General features: G+C 39.5%; 1 protein-coding gene across 3 annotated transcripts in view; it reads left to right on the top strand.

Moving 5' to 3' along the window:
* Window positions 1-20,386, top strand: part of LOC134535556 (WD40 repeat-containing protein SMU1) — a 69,130-nt gene that overhangs the window by 16,065 nt on the left and 32,679 nt on the right. For all 3 annotated transcript variants that reach the window (XM_063374733.1, XM_063374732.1, XM_063374731.1), the window contains exons 5-7: window positions 1,973-2,161; window positions 5,369-5,598; window positions 8,273-8,496. In XM_063374733.1, coding sequence (XP_063230803.1) covers window positions 1,973-2,161; window positions 5,369-5,598; window positions 8,273-8,496 — 643 coding nt within the window. The remainder of the gene's footprint in view (window positions 1-1,972; window positions 2,162-5,368; window positions 5,599-8,272; window positions 8,497-20,386) is intronic.

Here is a 20,386-nt window from a genome sequence, read left to right on the forward strand (position 1 = left end):
TTTAATGGTAGATTGGATTAAGCACTGCCATAACATAAATTAACCTTCAGCAATAGTGGCTAGTAGAATGGAAGGTCTTTTTGAAATCATTACTTTGCTGAATTAGTGATTTTGCTGGATTATCAAACATGTTTTAACTTCAATGACAAATGTAAAATTTAAAACCACTAGAAAACAAGAAACCGTGTACACCTGCCCCTCGAAGTAAACGCTGTTCAATTAGCCCTGTTTTGAAGTAACGATGCCAATAAATCACGACATGATTTGAAGTAATGTGGTAATAGATTCAAGGTACACACACTTTTTCTGTTATGTGAATTTTTATTTCCGCATGCACACAATGGCCATGACATTTGTGTAACATTAAATGCAATGTAACAAATTAATAATGTGATGAATCAACAAGCAATATTTTTCGCTTTCCTTTATAGCTATTTGCTCCCTTCATTGCGTATTTATCCCCGCCACCGCCTGTGTGTTCAGTCAACTTTTATTTTATGCCATTGAACATGTTAGCAGCAGCCCTGGAGAATAAAGCTAGAAGCTTTCAGGGCTAGTTTACCTCGTGCTTACTAGGATGCACTAGTGGCAATTGCACTAGTGGTTAATTATGTCAGACACACATTTAGTAAACAACAGAGTCGGGAGTGAAGTTAACAGGTTAAATAATCTTTCTAATGCTAGAAAACGTTAAGTTTGTACTTTTAAATTCTTATTAGAACTGAAATACATCTCCTATATTAATAACATTATTATTTTGTAACTCAGAAATGTTAACACCTACTTAGGAAGGCTCTGCCCAAACCCTATTATGTAAACAAAATGCTGCATTAATTTGTAAAATTTTACTTGAGGTTTTTTAATCTCAAAATGTTATTCAAAATTTATTTATTTAAAAGTTCATCAAATTTATTTGAGCATATATTTGTACTGTAAATTAATTTTAATGGGAACAGTTTCTTTATTAAAATGGTAGTCAGCAGGAATACCTACCTGATTTGAAAACAAATGATTTAGATTTGTAAAAGTTATTACAATATAATACTTAATTATTTTTTTGTATTCGTAACTCTCTGATTTAAAGTATTGATTTTTATAAAAATTAAAATGTTCATATAACATTTTTTTTTTTTGGGGGGGAGTGGTTTTCATGAGTAAAGTATATTTTAGTATGGGATATGTACGTATAATAGGTAGTAAACATTTCCAGGGTACATGTTAGCATATACTGGACATTTATTTAAGGTTAGCGTAATAAGTATTTAAAAAAAGAACTATTAAATGAGAATGAATAATTTTTTTTTGTTTGCTCAATTGAGTGATAATTTTGAGATATAAAATATATTTTGAACTGTGGGGAATAAAAAACAGTTCCAAATGTATTTTAAACACTATTTTTAATGGAACTCGGTTTTCCTGGAATGAATTAAAGCGTTACTTAATGGGGGTGGGTGTACTGAAATGAAAACAGACAGTGTATGTAAACTCAGTGAGAACTGTAAATGTCGTCAGTGCAATAATGCGACGTGGTGGCTGAGGTCAACTGCTGGAATCCACCCTCAAAAATCTGAATGCGAACTGCTCGATTCGTACCAATTTAAAGACCTTTCACTTGTACTTGTATGCAGACAAGTGCACACACATTTTTTTTTTTTTATGGTAGCTTGTTTTTAAGACACAACGAGCTTTGTCCTGTGTGGAAGGAACATATGGTAAAGTGCTAGTTGGTGGCTTATGAGTCACAACTAGTGAACTGAGCTGCCAGACTTCTAAGTGAAGGAGGAAAATATGCATTTTGGATGTTTAATATGTGAGAATGTAAAGATAATATTTGAAAGTGCAGTATAACGAAATTCGTTCCTTTTCAATCCTAGGGGCTTACGGGGATTCGGTGATGAACTAATGAGCTAGTTCCCAGCATAGTAATTCTCGGCTGTTGTTTTTATGAAGGGTATGTATCTGTGTTTGTTAGAAAACCTGCTGGCACGCTCGTACTTCGACCCCCGCGAGGCGTACCCGGACGGCAGCACCAAGGAGAAGCGGCGTGCAGCCATCGCCCAAGCCCTGTCGGGAGAGGTGTCGGTGGTGCCGTCGTCCCGCCTGCTGGCCCTCCTGGGGCAGTCCCTGAAGTGGCAGCAGCACCAGGGACTACTGCCGCCAGGTGGGCCGAGCCTCTGTAACAGTCTTGGACATCACAAAACTTTCATTTCCAGCAGTATTTTGCTAGGTTGCATTTTGTTTTTTGACACCTTGATTCATTTTCTAATCACACGTAAAATATAAGTATTTGGAGACTGCCAACTTAACTCATATGGAGTTTATCTCTGCAAAGTTTTTAAATTTTTAACATTAATATGGCATGTTCGTATGAATATTAGATCTATTTTGTATTATTTTAAATTATTTTTATTATAAATAATGTTACTGTGAAATATAAATTTAAGCAAAAAAATTATTACAAGGTTTGAAAATGTCCTGAAATTGTCTCACCAGGTATTTGTTGGCACCCTACTTGGAGTTAAGACTGACACGCTGTCACAACTTTGTGTTTGTGGAATGGCTCTGTGACAGCAACCAACCATTTCTCTCCTCTGTCAGCAGTCAAACTGATGCAGAACTAGCAAAGAAGAACAGTGTTTTTGCCATTTTCCACCCCACTCTTATCTATATATGTGTTTCAGCTTCCCAGTAACCTGACTTTAATAATCAGCATGGAAAGACTGGGAAAGAATTTTGTGATACTTGACTTTAATGAAGATTTAGGAGTGTGTAGGATCCCGACTTTCGGGGAAAATTTCAGGAGGGCATTACATTTTCTCGTCGGAAGGGAATAATATTTTTCCTGGTATTTCAGGAATAGAAAAATTTGTTACGTTCAAAGAAGTTTGAGTTTCTATCAACAATGGCCATTTGGTCTACAACAGAAGAACAAACAATTACCGTGTTTTATCGCATAATCTTCACACAATTTATATTTAAATCAAGTTTGAAAAGTAGGGGTGCAACGTTTATAAAAAAATTTTTTTTTTTGTTTGTTAGGTAAAGTTATTCATAAAAACAAAACCCATTCATGGAAAGTACGTTTATTTAAAAGTGGAGTATACAAAAGCACCCCGAACAATTTAAATTAATAAGTCATGCAACAAAAACCTTTCTTCAACTTTAAATAGAAAAACAAAATGTGAATGTGAGCCTGAACTAACGCATAACTATCGTTGTAGTACACACTTACCACGAAAGAGTGCGGGCCATCAAATGTATTTAACTCGGCACTCGACAGAGAGCGAACGTTGCATGCAATTGGTGATATATCAGTATTGATATTTGACTACGTGTGAGCGCTCTATACGGGAATCAACCTAAGCAAACATGAATGATGCCAACTAGCGCTGGCTACATTTTTATAAGCGGTACACTGCGGTGACGCAGAGAAACAGATAAAGGTTATAATTTTTAAAAAGTCTTTAAAAGAAAATTTACGCATTAGACAACTTTGTATTTCTGTTAATTAAATAAGTAAGAGGTAATTTCCGAATAAATATTATATTTATACTTTAAAATACATTGTTTTGTACGAAAAAGATACCTACACAAAGCACTCGGAATCTAATAGTGGGACGAAAAACATCATGCGACGTTTACGCGAGAGGTTTTTTTTTTATCCAAATTTTGACGCCCTAAAATATTGGTGCGACAATTATGCACGTACAACGATTATGCTATAAAAGAGGGTAACCACTGAAGCTGTAGGTATCCTTTCTCCAGAAATTTCTACTGTGGCTTAAAGCACTAAATTGTGCAAGGGATGGATCCAGGTCATCGAGTTGTGTTTATCTGGCCCTTTCCCCGGAGTTGGTGGGGCATTGGCAAAAGGTCTTGGTATGTGAAAGACAGTTAACAGTTTGATAGAAAGAGTGATAAAGCCCTATCAAACACAGAAAGGTGTTAGGTCTGTAGAGAAGGGTTTATTTCAATAATCAATACCACACCTGCCCCCTGATTTGACTTGGAGACTTGTGCTATATAACCAAACTGCTCTTATCTCTCGACTGGTGGCAGCCGCGTCTGGAGGCGGTGCGAGGTGTCTAGCAAGAGCTCAGGAGGCTCAGTAGGGCTCGCAGCCCTAGGTCAACTGGTATTTTCTGCCAGATTGTGACCTTTTATGAGACCCTGACCGAGGGGAGGAAGTGCGAAGGTGGACGGATGAAGGGCTTTGGCAGCAGGTGGCTGCCATCCAGACACCGGCTGGGTCTTGCGCATAATTAGACCATTGTGGCAAGGGAACTGATGTCGGTGCTTGTAGAGTGAGGCGCGGGCACGGGACACTAAGCAAGGTAAATAAGAAATTACATTTGAAATCCGCAACTTAAAGTTTTCCTAGCCTTCTGTGCCAGAGGATTCAACTGGAAATCTGAAAGACAAAGAAACTCATTAGAAACACAACCAGCAAGGTGGCAAATTGGTGAAAAAATTGGACGGACACAAATCTAGAATTTGGGAGTACTCATTTGACCCGGCCATTCTGATTTTGGTTTCCCATGATTTACATAAATAACTTTAGGCTAAGGATGATTTATCTTCCAATTTATAGGCCTGTGTAAATATCAGTTTTTTATTTTTAATCAATTTTTAATATCAAATTATTCTCAAATACGAATATTGAATTTGAATATTATGTATAAGAATTATAATTATACAAAAAATTTGTTTTTCAAATCATTAAACAAATAATATAGCCTAGTGTAAGTAAGCTGCTACTGTTTCATGTTTTGGTAGATTGATTGTGGTTATTAATTTATACGCCATTGAAACTATGGTGTTCACTTCTTTTAATGGTAATCACAATGGAGTGTCCATGTATTGTGGTGTTGTAGTCCATGGTTATTGATGTTTATTTATTTTTTCCTATTAGTGGTATCTGTGACAAAATGAATACAAATATTTTGTTTTCAATTTTGAAATGTCACAAATTTGTTGTGTTTTGAATCTTTTACATAATTTTACTACTATGTGTTAAATGTTTAAAACATTGATTATTATTAATTTGTTGCACAAATGATGTAACCTCATCTGTGAATGTTGGTATACAACAAACTCACGAGGTATGTTATGTCAAATATTTGTAAGCAAACAAATATTTGTTATTTATAAGTTGAATTTGATAGGAATAATGAAATATTGGTATTTGAAAATTTGAATATTCACACAGGCCTACCAATTTCTCTGCATTATGTTTGTCTAGTTGTACGTATGTGTTGGCTGTCTTCAGTTTTGAAGCATGATTAATTGTTATTAAAAGAATACATGAGAGATAATTTAGTGCAGTGAAGAGTTGATTGTAGTTGTGTATGTTGTGGTGTTTGTTCAGGAACCACCATTGACTTGTTCCGTGGTAAGGCAGCAATCAGGGACCAGGAGGAGGAGAAGTACCCCACCCAGTTGTCGAAGCAGATCAAGTTTGGCCAGAAGTCGCATGTGGAGTGCGCTCGCTTCTCGCCCGACGGCCAGTATCTGGTCACCGGAAGCGTGGATGGCTTCATTGAGGTGTGGAACTTCACCACTGGCAAAATACGCAAAGATCTGAAGTACCAAGCGCAGGTGAGAGCAGTTCTTGCGTAACCTCATTCATTATTATTACTGGAGATGTACCTTATTTACCAAAAAAATAATGCAACTCTAAATATAATTCGACCCCAAAAATTTTTAATGCTAATTGTGTTTTCAATTACATTTCTGGATGTGAATCATGCATATTTTCTGCACCCACCACTAGAATTCACTGCCAGAGCGTAGTGGAAATGACAATTAAAATACATAGAACTTGAAAATTTTTAAATTAGCAAATCTATTGGGTCTTTATGCTGCTTCTTTTAAAACAATAAGTGTTAGAAAAGAAATTGTTTTTCAGAAAGCAAAAAATGTGGAGATAGGCGAGATAGATTGTGTTTGCCTGGGGGATGAATGTGTTTGCTAGCAGTCACAAAGAAGGGGATTGGAAATAAGTGGGAGGATTTCTGCTATAATCTCCATTAATGTACTCTCTCATCTCTACCCCTTGCCAAGCCAAGCATTCCAATGTCTCCAGTCCTCTCTCATCTCTAATGCTTGCACTGTTGAGGTTCAGTAATCTGGAAATGCAAGTGATCAAAAGCGGCACAAGCGATGCAATTAAGATGAGAGCTTGTAATGATTAAGTTAAGTTGTTCCCATAGCTGTTAATGGTATGTTTTTCCGGGTGCAAACTATAATTCTGCTCTCCCCTTCATCTCATCAGTTTAGGTTAAAATTATCATATTACATATCATATTATTTTTTTCAATAGTTTAGCTGATATGTTCAGAATTATTGGAGTGTTAAATTAACTATGTTTTCCAATATTTAAAACTTGTATGTTGAGTTTTGCACCATTTTTACAGATTAAAGATATTTATGAAATAAAACTTACAAAAAGGATATCTTCCTTCTAAAACAAAAATTGGGTTGAAAATAAATCCATAAGATGAAGAGACTACTGATGAATAGGAACAAGATTTTATGATGAACTGCAGTAAAACTGAAATGATACCAAAAAAATGTCATTACCCAAAACTATAAGTTAATACACCATATAACACTGAAAACCAACTGAATTCATGAATTTAATCTTTTATTGAATATAATTTAGTTATCATTAAGTTAGACCAAAATGTATAATCTAAAAGATAAAAAAATTCCTACTTTGTTTCATGAACTTGCATCTTTTATTAACTTTTTACTAGGGGTGTGCGGGAATAGGTTTTTGTACTGTGGGAAATTTTTGGGAAAAATAAATTATTCCAGCGGGAAACGGGACGGGATCGGGAAAAATTAAAAAAAAAAAAAAAAAAAAAAAAAAAAAAAGCAAATTTTTAATTCTAATATGAGAAGATGGCCATTTAAAAGTTTCTTGCAAAGTTAGTTGTTTTTTGCTGCTATTTCTTTTGTCTGCTTCACTTTCCCTTTTTTCAGCGGCTACGTCATATTTTTTAGCATCCTCAAATTCTTTTTTTTATAGAGGGATGTTTATTGAGATGTCTTAGTAATCCAGACGTGCTACCATGCTCGCATCTCAAGAATTTTCCACACGAGACACACTTTGCCAGGGATTTACTGTCTGTCAGACATTCAAAATACTTTCAAACACCTTGTTTTAATATACAACGGCATCGAAAATAGGAACAGATACTTTGCACAAGCCTGTAATGTCAGCCGACAAAGCCCGCCAAACTAAACAGAAAACAACAATTTTTTCTCCCAAAGCAAAATCATAGATGTTTAGATACTCGTGAGCAGTGGTGTAAAACTACGTGATTTCATATTTTTCAAAGTGCCAATACAGTTCTCTACATCGCCACTGCTATCAAGTAATGAGAATGGTTACGCTTCGTTATTTAACGCAAGTCTAGTATTTCTTATATCTTTGGTGAAAAGGTTGGATTGCGCATGTGTTTTGTTTGTGTCTAAGGAAACACAGTGGTTTTAGGTTAAGTATTCGATGATGACGGCAATAACATTATATAACTGACTATTCACGTATCTTGCAAATTTGTACCCTTGAAGAAATATATTTATGAACACATACAATATTTAAGGTACTCCATGTACGTTTTTTATATTCAAATTAGATATTTGTAAATGATTATCATAATTCACTGCACACCACAGCTGTCGCTATGATCGGCATACGTTTAAAAGATGTTTTGCGTTTACATAGTACGGAAACCCTTCAAAAATGTACGAATCCATAAAAAATATTGTTGTAAAAACTGTTTGAATTGATAGAAAACATTTTCACATGATTAGTAAACATTTGTAAATTTTTAAACAATTTCCCGAAAAATTCGGGAGTAATAAAATTCTCGCCCGGCATTTCGGGAAGCTTATTTTCCCGACTTTTTTCCCAAAGCTTGGGATCCCGCACACCCCTACTTTTTACATTACTGATGTGGCTACATTTCTAAAAAAATAATTTTGCTGATTTTTTTTATTTTTGTGATTAAACATGTTCGTGACATGCTTATTATAATTTTTTTATATATTGTATCATGTGTCTCAGTCAAAAACACATTAATTTGTTGAAATAAGTATAAAAAAAGTGAATTATTTGTCAAAAAATGCATAAAATTGTTAAAGCAGCATAATTTATAAAATTTACACAATTTTTCGGAACTGTTCCATGTAGTAAAACAATAGTAATTGAGAACGTGGCCACGCAAGGTGACGTCCGTGCTGATTGATGGGTGTGGTCGCTCAGGACAACTTCATGATGATGGAAGAGGCGGTGCTGTGCCTGGCATTCAGCCGCGACTCGGAGATGCTGGCGTCGGGCTCGCAGGACGGCAAGGTGAAGGTGTGGAAGCTGCAGGCGGGCCAGTGCCTGCGCAGGTTCGAGAAGGCACACGCCAAGGGGGTCACGTGCCTGCAGTTCTCCCGGGACAACAGCCAGGTGCTCAGTGCCTCCTTCGACACCACCATCAGGTGACCGGTCCTGACTTGTTCCGTTTCACTTTATGGAATTTATTTGGAGTTTTAAAATCAACTTTACTAACTGCATTATTGAAAACTAAATATTCATTGGTATGTAAGACAATTACTTTATGTTAATAATGGTAAACCTAAATTAAAAAAAAAAATACTTTTTATGGGAAAATAATTGCACTTTTAAGGCAAAATAACAATGAATTTAGTTATAATGTAACCTCCTAAATTACATTTCTCTATTGATTAATTACCATATTTATCTGAATAAGTCTTGCTTCCTTAATATTTAGATCATAACGTAAAATATTTATTGTTTAGAATAGGCCTTGCACGAAATTTTGAAAAAAGAACTTGTAACAATTATTTGAAGTTTATTTTAAATTTATATATATTCTTAATATTATAAAGCTGAAGAGTTTGTTTGTTTGTTTGAACGCGCTAATCTCAGGAACCACTGGTCCGATTTGAAAAATTATTTCAGTGTTGGATAGTACATTTATCGAGGAAGGCTATAGGCTATATTATATTATCAATAACATTAGGGATCCTTACTAAAAGTCCAGTTTAGAATCAAATGCATTGGAGGGGGTTAGATACAACATGCAGTACACGTACGAAGTGTGTGTTGACAATGCCGCAGGCGCTAGAAGTTTATTTCCTATTTGGTGATCATGCCGCCTATGCTGATGGCTTTACTGTCAATCTGGCCGATAACCAATTTCAATCATAAAATTGGAACTTTGCTATATTTAACAGCTGATGCATGGAATAATGGTAGTGTTAATTTTGAATTCAGTTTACAAATTTGTGGTTGAATATTAGATATGTGCGAATGTCAAATTTTCATTGCGAAGCGAATTGCGAAGCGAATAATAACTATTTGTGCGAATTCGAATCGAATGCGAATAGTTGCTTTTCAAAACCATAAAAAAAAAAAAGTTTTTATTTTTAATATCAACTTTCAACCCCCATTAATACAGAGTGTAAAAATGCTCTACATTAAATAAAATTCCAGCTTTAATTTAAGTTCTATTTACAAACATGAAGCATGTAATTCATTTTGAAAAATCTCTACATAAAAACATGTACATGTACACAATTGCACATCTTAAATTAATCACTGTTCTTTTCAATCATAAAAAAGTTTTCATTGTTTTAAGTTTAATAAATTTTTATAACACTGGGGAAAATTATTTAACCCCCATGTTCAATTGGAGAGCAAACAAAACGAAGTATGTTCTACAAATATTTAAAAATGACTAATACTATACACACACAAAACACCATTGAAAGATTTACACACTAGGCTCTTATATCCGGTCAACAGGTTAGCTTTTATTTCAAGTTGGCATGTAAAAACACCAATTGCTCGACATGCTGAGGTAGCAAGTTTTCTCTTCGTGCTGAAACAACATTTCCAGCTGCTGAAAAGAGACGCTCTGAATTTACTTGTGTGGAAGGAACCCCCAGATACTTCAGAGCTACTTTGGATAAATATCGGTACTTTGTACCTTCATTTTTCCACCAATTTAATGGATTGTCATGTCTGTTGATACGAGGTTCTTTTAGGTACCTCCGCACTTCTTCTTCTCCTTCATCATAATCTTTATTTTCTTGCATTGGAATACTATCGAAGACAGCCCATAGAGATGATGTTGGTGCAGAGTTTGGAATGCTAGATTTAGCCTCTTGTACAGGATTGGAATCAGTTTTTAAACTTTTTATCTCTGACAAAAGAATGGCTTCCGATTCAATTGTAGATAGAAGCACTCCTTTAAATCTTGGATCAACCAACATTGCAGCACGCTGTAGGGGTTCTTGCATGTAGTTCGGAAATCTTGACTTTAGATTTTTATGCAATGCTCTTGCAAGTGTCATGCCATCTTTTTTGGCAGTGATGTGTGATTCAAGGTTACAAAGAAGACAGTGAAGTACTGGAATGATCATGGACAATGTTGGATAAGTGTTTCCACTCATTTCTTCTGTGGCTTCTGCAAGTGGTTGTAAAACTTGAACAAAGTTTTCAGCATGTTTCCATTCCAAGGCGGTCAGCATGTCTGTATCGCCAGAGTTCACGTGGTCGGCTACAAGAGCAGGTTTCATTTCCAGCAGTCTCTTGAGCATTTGGTACTCTGAACACCAACGTGTATCAACATGTTGAATTACTTCTAGTTTTGGCATGTTCAACTGTTCCTGGAATGTGTGAAGTCTTTTCCTAGCACGAGTGCTTCTTCGGTAATGACCAACTATACTCCTGGCCTTACTAAGAAGTGTGGTTGTACCCGGGCAATCATTCTTACTGTTTTCAATTGCAATTTGAAGGGTGTGAGCAAAACATGATCTGGAACCATCTTTAAATAATGACACAGAAGCCTGTCTGAAATTATGGGCATTATCAGTGATGCAGAATAATGGGATAGATGTCACTGCTGGATCAATTTCCCAGTCAATAAGAACATTTTTTATGGTAGTAGCCACCTGAACACTTGTGTGGGATTCATTTACAACAGTGTTACTCATTGCAAATGACACAGACGTGAAGTCAGGTCGGAGATAATGACAGGTAAGGCTAATGTAACTGTCAGTTGAGCGAGAAGTCCAGCCATCAGATGTAAATGCTATGGATGATATTGTTGGTAAATCTTGTACAAGCATTTTCTTGAGAGAGTGTTTTGTTTCCTCATAAAGAGCTGGAATATAATGTTCAGAAAATGTAGTTCTACATGGTACTGTGTATGTAGGTGCAACATTTTTGTGACCCATTAACTCTTTAAATCCACACCCTTCTACAAACTCATACGGCAAAAGTTCTGTCGCCACCATTTTGGCAATTTGTTTGGTTATGCTCTGTGCTTTAGGGTCGGATGGTGACATCTTCTGCGTACTTCTGAACATTTCAGTTAAAGTAGGCTGCAGCACTGGTTTTTTTTTTGCACAAGTTCCTTCAAGCTCATGAATTTTTTCTTTGTCTTTCATTAGTTCCTTGTACAACACAGCATGTTTTGCCTCCAAATGGTTCTGAAGTGTTGTTGTAGTGCCTGCAAGCAATATTAAAATTTTGTTGATGTGTCGCTCTGATTTTACTTCAGTAAATAATTTCATTAGTACAACCAGTACAACTATAAAATGTACTAAATGTGTATTTAAATTGGAAAAAGTCGTATTTGCAAAATTTTAACCATCGGTAGCCTTGGAAAGACATAAAGGGGGATTAGGCCTTTCCATCTTGAAGTTTCTCATCTTTTTGCTATAAATATAATTTTGAACTATTTATCCCAATTTTTGGGAGAGCAAGCCATAAATCATATACCCTAGACCTTCTATACCTTGTTGCAAGCATGTATATACTAATAGGCTCTAGTCTGTTAGTGCTACGAGGCAATAACTTATTATTTCACACTGGAATACTCATACAACCAGTTCGCAAGTATTGGCTTCAACAATCAGCCAAAGCTAAGTGCTATGAAATGTCGAACCAAAATATTTAGCATGGAAGTTTTATTGTAAGCAGTATCAAAATATTTGAAATTGCAAGATGTTGAGGCCTAATTTCCCTTAAAATCTTCTCATGTTATGGGATAGGTATTCAACTGAAGAAGAAAAACTGATAGTAATTGTATTTTTGAGTTCCTCTCATTTTAGTTGAAAATTCTAGTAAACTGCATTGCTGTAATTGAAATATTTAACTGGTTGTTTAAGTTTTGAACATTTCGTTAGGCTCTGTTAAGTTATCTATTTATAAAATAGGTCATACTGTTCTAATCTGAATGAACCTGACATTGTCTGATATGCCAGCACTCTCCTAACCTCCTTCCCTTCCCTTTCCTGGCATTCAAATTTCCCGCAGAAGTCATGTGCATGTGAGGGTGCCACGAACTACACCAAGAGGGTGCGGTCGATTCAGTGCCTCATACCCTAATTTCGATTTAATTATTATTACTGTAATTTTCTTTTAATAATACCTAGTGTTTTTTGTGTGAGTTTTCAGGTAATAGATTTTTTATTTCTGTTATGTACTGTCAGCTCGGTTGGTAAGCGCTGAGAGTGTTGTGTTGTCTATGGTTCGTTAGTCAGCAGCTGGCATCATGGCTGATAGCTCGTCAGATAACCTGTGTAACCAATGTATCGTGTAATGCAGACACAGTGCGTGTAACAGGTACATAAAAATTTCATTGTTTCCTTTTTGCGTAAATATTAACTGGCCACTATAGACTCAGACTTGCCGAAGGCCTTTCATTAATAATAACTTTTATTGAAGTTATTTTTAAATTAATAATACCATGTTGGCTGTTCATGGATCACCAGAGTTAAATGTAAAAGGGTGTTTGTTTACTTGTTTTTTATCAAATATAAATCGGCATGATTTGATTTTAAATAATGGTACCATCCGTTTCGGCGTGCAGCGCCAAGCCCCACATGGGTGACATCATGCCCAGAGTTCGAGTCTCACCCTGGTCCATGCCCCCTAGACACAGCAATATCAAACCATTGGTTAGGTTAGCCTAGTTACAATTTAAGTATGGTAAATTGTTTGTTGGGTTAGCAACATTTAAAATACTTATTTATGGTTTTCAAGAAAAATAATAGCCTACTCAAAAACAACCATTGTCAGAATTGTTGATTTTTTTTTAGATGACTAACTTCTCTATGAGGGAAAATGTGAACAATAATCATCCTACAGATTACTTACTGTACCATTTTTTTGCTATTTTGTCATCCAAATCAAGTTGACTCCCAAACCAATTAAATACTAACAAAAATTTAGAAACGTGTTTTGGGGGAATTCAGTTTTACCGTATGTTAGAAAATTTGCTATTTAGACACTACCAATCCATGGCACACACACATTTCTATTGTGGCACATTACATCATTAAAGCTTTAAACACCGCACGAAAACATTGTTACAAACGTCATGACGAAAATCTTATACAAAAAAAGGCAGACATGAAACTTTATTAGGTTAAAGGCATCTGAAAACGTACGAAACGTAAACATTCCACGAGTGGTTGCGATGGGACTTGTTTTACTTTCTTCTTTTTTTACGTTAGCGGTTGCATTGCGTTCGGTGAAGATAATACCATCCAAATAATAAATTATAACATCAATGTGTACACTATTCACAAATTATTAAACCCGTATTATAAAAAAAAAACCTAGTTATATAACCTACCACGCGGACATTTGAACGACTGTTTGCAACAATCGCATTGTGCGGAGCAATCGCCAACGTCTGTGAAATAATTCCATATTGCACTACGTTTCTTTCTTTTTGACGGTACTTCTTTCGCTTGTAATGAACCGTCTGCACCTTTATCCATTTTTAATTTCGTTAGATAAAATTATAAAAACCCACGGTAGTCGACAAATGCAGCAATTTAGTTGTGTTTACTTACACAACACTTTAGATTAATCGATAGTGACGTCACGTTAGAGCGATAGGTCGATCTTCCGAAGTTAACAGAAAATAAATCGCACGTGACGTCACAATTTGAATGATACGACGAAGCTTCGTTTAATGCGAATACTTCATATCGTTTCGAAGTGTTATCGAATATTAAAAAAACTTCGAATTCGATTGTACTATCGAAGCTTCGCACATGCCTATTGAATATGTGCTTAAATAACTAGCACTAGCCTGTGTCAGCTTAAAGAAATGTAACATCACAAGTACTAACGTACTAAGTATAAATTGTTTAATTAAAATACCTCAGCAGTGCCCATAAGTGACGTTGCTGGCTACTGCGAGGGCATTCAGCTTTAGGAGTGGGGGGAATCTAAAAATAAACCAGCCAGAGTTAGTGTGTGTGTATTCTGTGAGTGCGTGCGGCCATATAGCAGCGTTTATGGTTCCCCCTACCTTTCTCATCACTGCAATGTCCGTGAACTGGCACGGCACACAATTTTCACGTGTCTTATCTCAACATTTTATAATGCAATATTGCCCAAACATTTTTATTTTTGAATGAGATTTGCCACACTTTCAACTGTATCATTCATGATGAAACTGCAGCCATCAGCCATCAGTTTGGGAGGTCTACCACGTGATTCTGATCTCGACAATCAGCAAGATGACAATGTCAGCCGATTAATCAATCGGAAGTCTGTATCGGTCCAACTCTGTGCAGTAATGAATAAACTGTGTGTGATAACTTTTTACATTGGTGTGAGAAAAGATGTGTCATGAATGATAAATGGATACCAAGTCCAGCTGTTCTGTTTAATACAGTGAAACACCATTAACATCTCAGCCACGAATAGCCAAAATCAATGCTATTTTATGAAGGTGGTAAACAAGATAAATAGGAAAATTGCTGAAGAAGCACATATTATAAATTCTCACCTTTTGAATAAATTTTTTATTTCAATCGTAACTCAAAAACAAATATTATCTTTATTTTCCAGTCACATTTCTTGACAGTATACTTTCTTCCCATAATATGATTTCTCATTTCAACAGATTCTTCAATTGTTTTAAATTTTTCATCAGTTGCAAACTAGGTAATCAATGCAAAGTCTTTATCAAAGATATACACACTCGCAATTACACATGTGATGTCCAATAAGCAATGGCAGGTTTCCCAACTTTTGAGTTTGATAGAACTTGTGGTTTGCAATATTGCCATGGGGCATTGTCAAGTTTGGAATAAACCTCGCATCATGTTCTTTCAGCACACATTTTACGAAAAATTGTGCACATTTATTCAGGTAAATATGGTCATCACTGAATTTTGCTTTATTTTGACGTGACGTCTAATAAATTGATGAACGCCGGCTGCACACACGAAAAAGTGTCCCGTTATGCACATTGTCCCGTTACGCTCATTGTACGCTTGCGCCGCATCTATCTCTCTTCCACTCGATTGGAACAACAATCGATTTGACTTTTTCAAGGCACATTAAACTTGAAACACTCCCATTTGTTTCCTACTTTTCCTATCATCTTCCTATCCTTAACAGAATAACACAGATTGGAATAAGTTAAATAGCAAACATGTATAAAAGTTATAGTTAAAATAATCTCTTCGTTAAAGTAATAAACATATTTGAATTAATGAGTTGTACCGATACACGGCCCACATATAAATATACATTGTCAATATGGCTTATTTAATTAAATATAAACTGTGTTTGAAGGGACCTAGTCAACAATGGTCGGCGGCAGTAGTAAATATTCGACTTTCGAAGTGCCAGTGTGTCGGCGCATGCGCGCCAGCGCCAGGAGAATTAGCGGCAATCGGCAACCGACTGAACTTAAAAACGAGCCAATAGGAGAGGCCGCTGGGGACGCTCGGCGGAAGTATAAAAGAGCCTCCTGGCGATTTCTCAGGGAGTCGGTCCGCTGCACTGAGTCGGAGCACGTATCGCTCCGCTTAAGAAATTTTCGCTACCCGCGATTCCGGGCTGCGGAATCGCGATTTGAAGTTGAACGTTCGGTATTATCAACATTTGGGACGGTAATTATCGAATTCATCAACGCGTCCGCGGTCCGGGAAACAACTTCGCGCGCGCCGGAACTTCGCCTGTGTGAGTGCTCTGGTGACTAAAAGTGTGGGGTGCCTACTGGTGCATCTGAACGCACTTCCTGGGACAGCCTTCACGCAGTCTGGAGACCGTGGAGCCAGCGCAGCATTCTCAAGGTAAGGCGCGGTCGCCTTGAGTCGGCGCCAGCCCATTGTTGAACTGCAAACTCCCCTCATCTTGCGCGGTGATTCCAGCTACGAGACGTTATCGCAGAGACTGTGCCTCCTAATAGTAAATGTATGCGGTCCCCCCAGAGGTCCTGGGGGTAGAAATAGCCTACCGACAGAGTTTAGCCCGGAGCAAACCCCCCCCTTATTGAATGTGTAGGCGGCATCTACGTGTTGTGTCGGATGTCAACAATAGAGACTGAACTTGAATTGGACTTTTGTCGAGCCGGGTGCCCTCCGTAACGTCCTGCAGTTTCAATAACATTATTATTTTTGCTAGTCATATTGTGCCTCAGAGAACTTTAGCCATTGTCAAATATGTTATGTTATTGTTTTTGCCTCAAATTCATCAATATTATTAAAATTTCTTTTAAATTCATATATTGTTTATTTGTATTACAGGTTAGTCTCCTTGATAATATTTTAAAATTATAAGTAATGTTAGGCACTCGTGTATTGACAAATATCATCTACCATTCAGTCAGTCCTGTGTTTGTAAACAAACGAGGTGTTTGTTTACGTTTGGGTCACCCATCCAGCATAACAGTTGTCTGTCGTCTTATTATTATTAGTGTAGTACCAAGAGTACGTGCACATAATCTGTCGCGCCAAGTGGGGCTCGAGTAGAGGTGACCAGTACACATATTATTTTAGTAGTGACAGTTTCTTGCCAGAACTATGTCTCGTCATCAACCGTTGCGTGAGGTCCGCAAGCTATCTGGGCAGGAGCAGGGTGACAACTTGTGTCACGACAGTGAAACGGACACGGCTCCCTCTGTAGATGAGTGTTCACCGACTAAGGTAATGAGTACGGCGGAAGCCGGTGCTGGAGTTCACACGGCGGACGTGGCTGTAGGCAGGTCTACGCCGGGTTCGAGTCCCGAGGCCGAGAACTCCACCATTCTGTTGGGTGTGCAACCATTATATGTACCCACCGGTGCGTACCATGACGGGGTAGTACACAATGTATTGGCGGCCGCTTATGCGTCTAGAGACGAGCCGAGCAGCGGTTCAGAGCCGACGTCTACGGGGACGGACAGGATCGAACAGCTACTTTTGAGGCTGGCGATTGACATAGGTGCTGTCCGTACCGATTTGAACGGACGTCTGGACAGTGTTGTGGCTGATTTTGATGTTAGTGTTAGTACCCGCCTTGACAGGGCCATGACGGACGTGAGTACGCGTCTAGACACAGCTACCATGGACATTAATAAAAATGTCCGCGAGCGTCTAGACACTGTCATGACTGACATGGGTACACGTCTGAACACTGCCACGACTGACATGGGTACACGTCTGAACACTGCCACGACTGACATGGGTGCACGTCTGAACACTGCCACGACTGACATGGGTGCACGTCTGAACACTGCCACGACTGACATGGGTGCACGACTGGACACTGCCATGACTGACATGGGTGTATGTCTCGAAGCCGTTCACGTCAGTGTCACGGACAGTATCAATCAAATTAGGACGGACGTCGCCGACATCACTACGCGGGTGGACACGGCCATGACGGACATGGGCGTCCGTCTGGACGGACTCACTACCTGTGTTGGTCACGTCGAGAATGAGGTCGTCGTCACGTCGCGCCTGGATGACGTCACTAAGGAGCTAGGCATTGTTGAGGGCCGCATTGAGTCTGCAGCGCAGGAGCGGCAGGATTTACAGCATCGCTGCCTGGCAAACTATGCAGTTCTCCGAGAGGAGATCGCGTCGCGCCTGGAAGTAATTGAAGGATCGGCTGCGACCTTGCACAGTAGAGTCGATGCGTTGGCCAGCGGCGCCGTGCAAATACAAGATCGACCAGCTGCATCGCGGGACTCGGCAACAATCATTGCATCTGACCGTCCATTCCAGGAATTGGAGCAGCGCCTGGCTAACCTGGGTTCCAATCCCGTGTGTAGCAGCGCGCCCCATCACAGTGTCACCTACAGCAGCGGTAACTCAGAGCCAGCTGCGGGAATTACCGCAATGACCAAGCCTATGGTACCGGACTCTGCATCAGCGCCGGCAAGCGCGCCACTCAGCACACCATTGTTGGACTCGGCTGCGCTACTGCACCACCCGGCTAGGCACTGGTCGGAGTCGATGCCCAGTTTCTCCGGCAAAGTTGGGGAGAACCCAATACGTTTCCTTAATAAATTGGACGAATATTCACGGACATTTGGACTGACTGACTCGGACAAGTTAAAATGTCTCAGCACTGCGCTGAAGTCCCATGCTTATTATTGGTGGGAGGTTATCATCCCTGCCACGACATCCTTCGCGCAGTTCCGTGAGTTGTTTATTCAACAATTTTGGAGTCTGCGGATACAAGGCACCTTAAGGGCGCAACTGCACTCGGAGCGCTACGATCCCAAGCGAGGCTCGTCACTGGAATCTCACATATCCCAGATATATGAGAAGACGAGATACCTGACCCTCACTATGAGCGACGAAGAATTCTACGCCACTGTCACGGAACAGCTGCCATTACATTACCAGAAACAGCTGGTTGGACGGACGTATCGTGACGTCGCCGATTTCCGGGAGCAACTGCTGTTGCTAGATCGGCTGGAAAAGCTGACCAAGACCCAGCCAGCACAGGACAGCACGGACAAGGCGCCGTTCGTGCCGAAGCCGCAGCCGGTCAATAATTATTGGCAGCAGCGTGATCGGCAAAGAGACAGCCGCCAGGTACCCGTCAACATGTTGCGCTGTGAGCGTGACGCAGGCTACGGACAACGCGGGCCGAACGACGGAGAACAACAGGGTGGACGTCAGCGCCGCAGTAGAGGCGGCAAACGGAAAACCAGCTGGTGGTCATCACCGTCAAAGTATAACAGCGATGGAGAGGACAGCCGCAGCGCGCGACGACAACAGCGAGACGACCGGTGTAGGTCAAGGTCACGCGAGCGAGGGCGCCGGTATCACTCTGAAAATGAGTACGATAACTCCGGGCTGCAACGCCAGACAGCCGACACCCACGGCCCGGCGGAAACGAGAAACGCACAGACGCAGGGGAAGACTAGACTGCAAAATGACACCGCTCGTAGTGTCCCGCTGCAGCGCGTCTCAAGTGACGGCAGCGCGCAACAATACGTCACGGCGCAGCAGGGAGAAGCGTCATCACAGCAGGGCTATTTTGCCCGCAACGAGCCACTCAACCCAGCTGCTGAAGTCTTTCGGACCCAGACCTACAACGCGGGTCAAGGCCAAGGCTGGTTGGAAACAATGGACGCAGGACATCCTGCGCAGCAGGGCCTGCCTAGACAGGATAACCTGCTAAACTAGCACAGTCCGAGGTTATTGACCCTAACTACCTCCCGAACGTCGACAGTTTACCGAAGCAGAACGATTTACCGAGCTGCGAGGAAGTGCATGAATTTGTACGAGCGAAGCTGACGTCTGAAGCGGCCGCGAGACAGCGCTGGAAGCCGGCATCACAACCCGCAGGCTTCCAGGTAGGCGACCTTGTACTACGGAAAACAGCACCAGTGAGTAAGAAGTGGGAATTTATTACCAAGAAGCTCTGCCTTCTTTACGCTGGACCGTTTCGTGTCACGAATGTGACCAACGAGAATTGCTACACTCTATCTAGCATCGACACCGGAGAAGTCGTCGGGAGATACAACATAACACAACTGAGAGCTTACAAGAAGCCAGTTGTTGACCATTTGTGAACGGTGTTCATGGTGTTAGTGCATTTCCTTAGTGTGTGTATGTGTGCGTTAAGTGCGAAGTCTATGTGTTCCCGCCTTTTCGTATCTTGTAGATAGGTTATTGACACGTTGAACGACCGTGGCGTGTGTGCCCGTCGTGCTGTAGCGAGTTGAGTGACGTGTAATTCCACTCCCGCTGCGTGTCTACTTACAGCGCAGGAGCTGATTAGCCGCCTGTGAGCAGTGTGTTAGTGTCTAACCTGCAAGTCACGAGTGCATCGATGCGTGAGAAAGGAGAAGAAAGAAATAAAAAGGCGATAAAATGGCTGCGTGAGTTTTTTTGTAATAAAAGTGAGGAAAAAGAATGCATTTTCAGCGCCAGCAAGTTTTAACACCGTGTGTCATAAGTGTTGTGTTTACCTGATTCTAGTCTCTGTATAAGTGCTACGTGTAGTTAGCGTGTGTTACCCCTTCTAATGTTGTGTGTTTTCTACTTCGTCTGTAGTGCTGTACGTTTGGTTGTGTGCCTACGTTGTTTGTTTTTTTTTGTG

Source organism: Bacillus rossius, chromosome 8, assembly GCF_032445375.1.
Source record: "Bacillus rossius redtenbacheri isolate Brsri chromosome 8, Brsri_v3, whole genome shotgun sequence".
Classification (NCBI taxonomy): Eukaryota; Metazoa; Arthropoda; class Insecta; order Phasmatodea; family Bacillidae; genus Bacillus; species Bacillus rossius.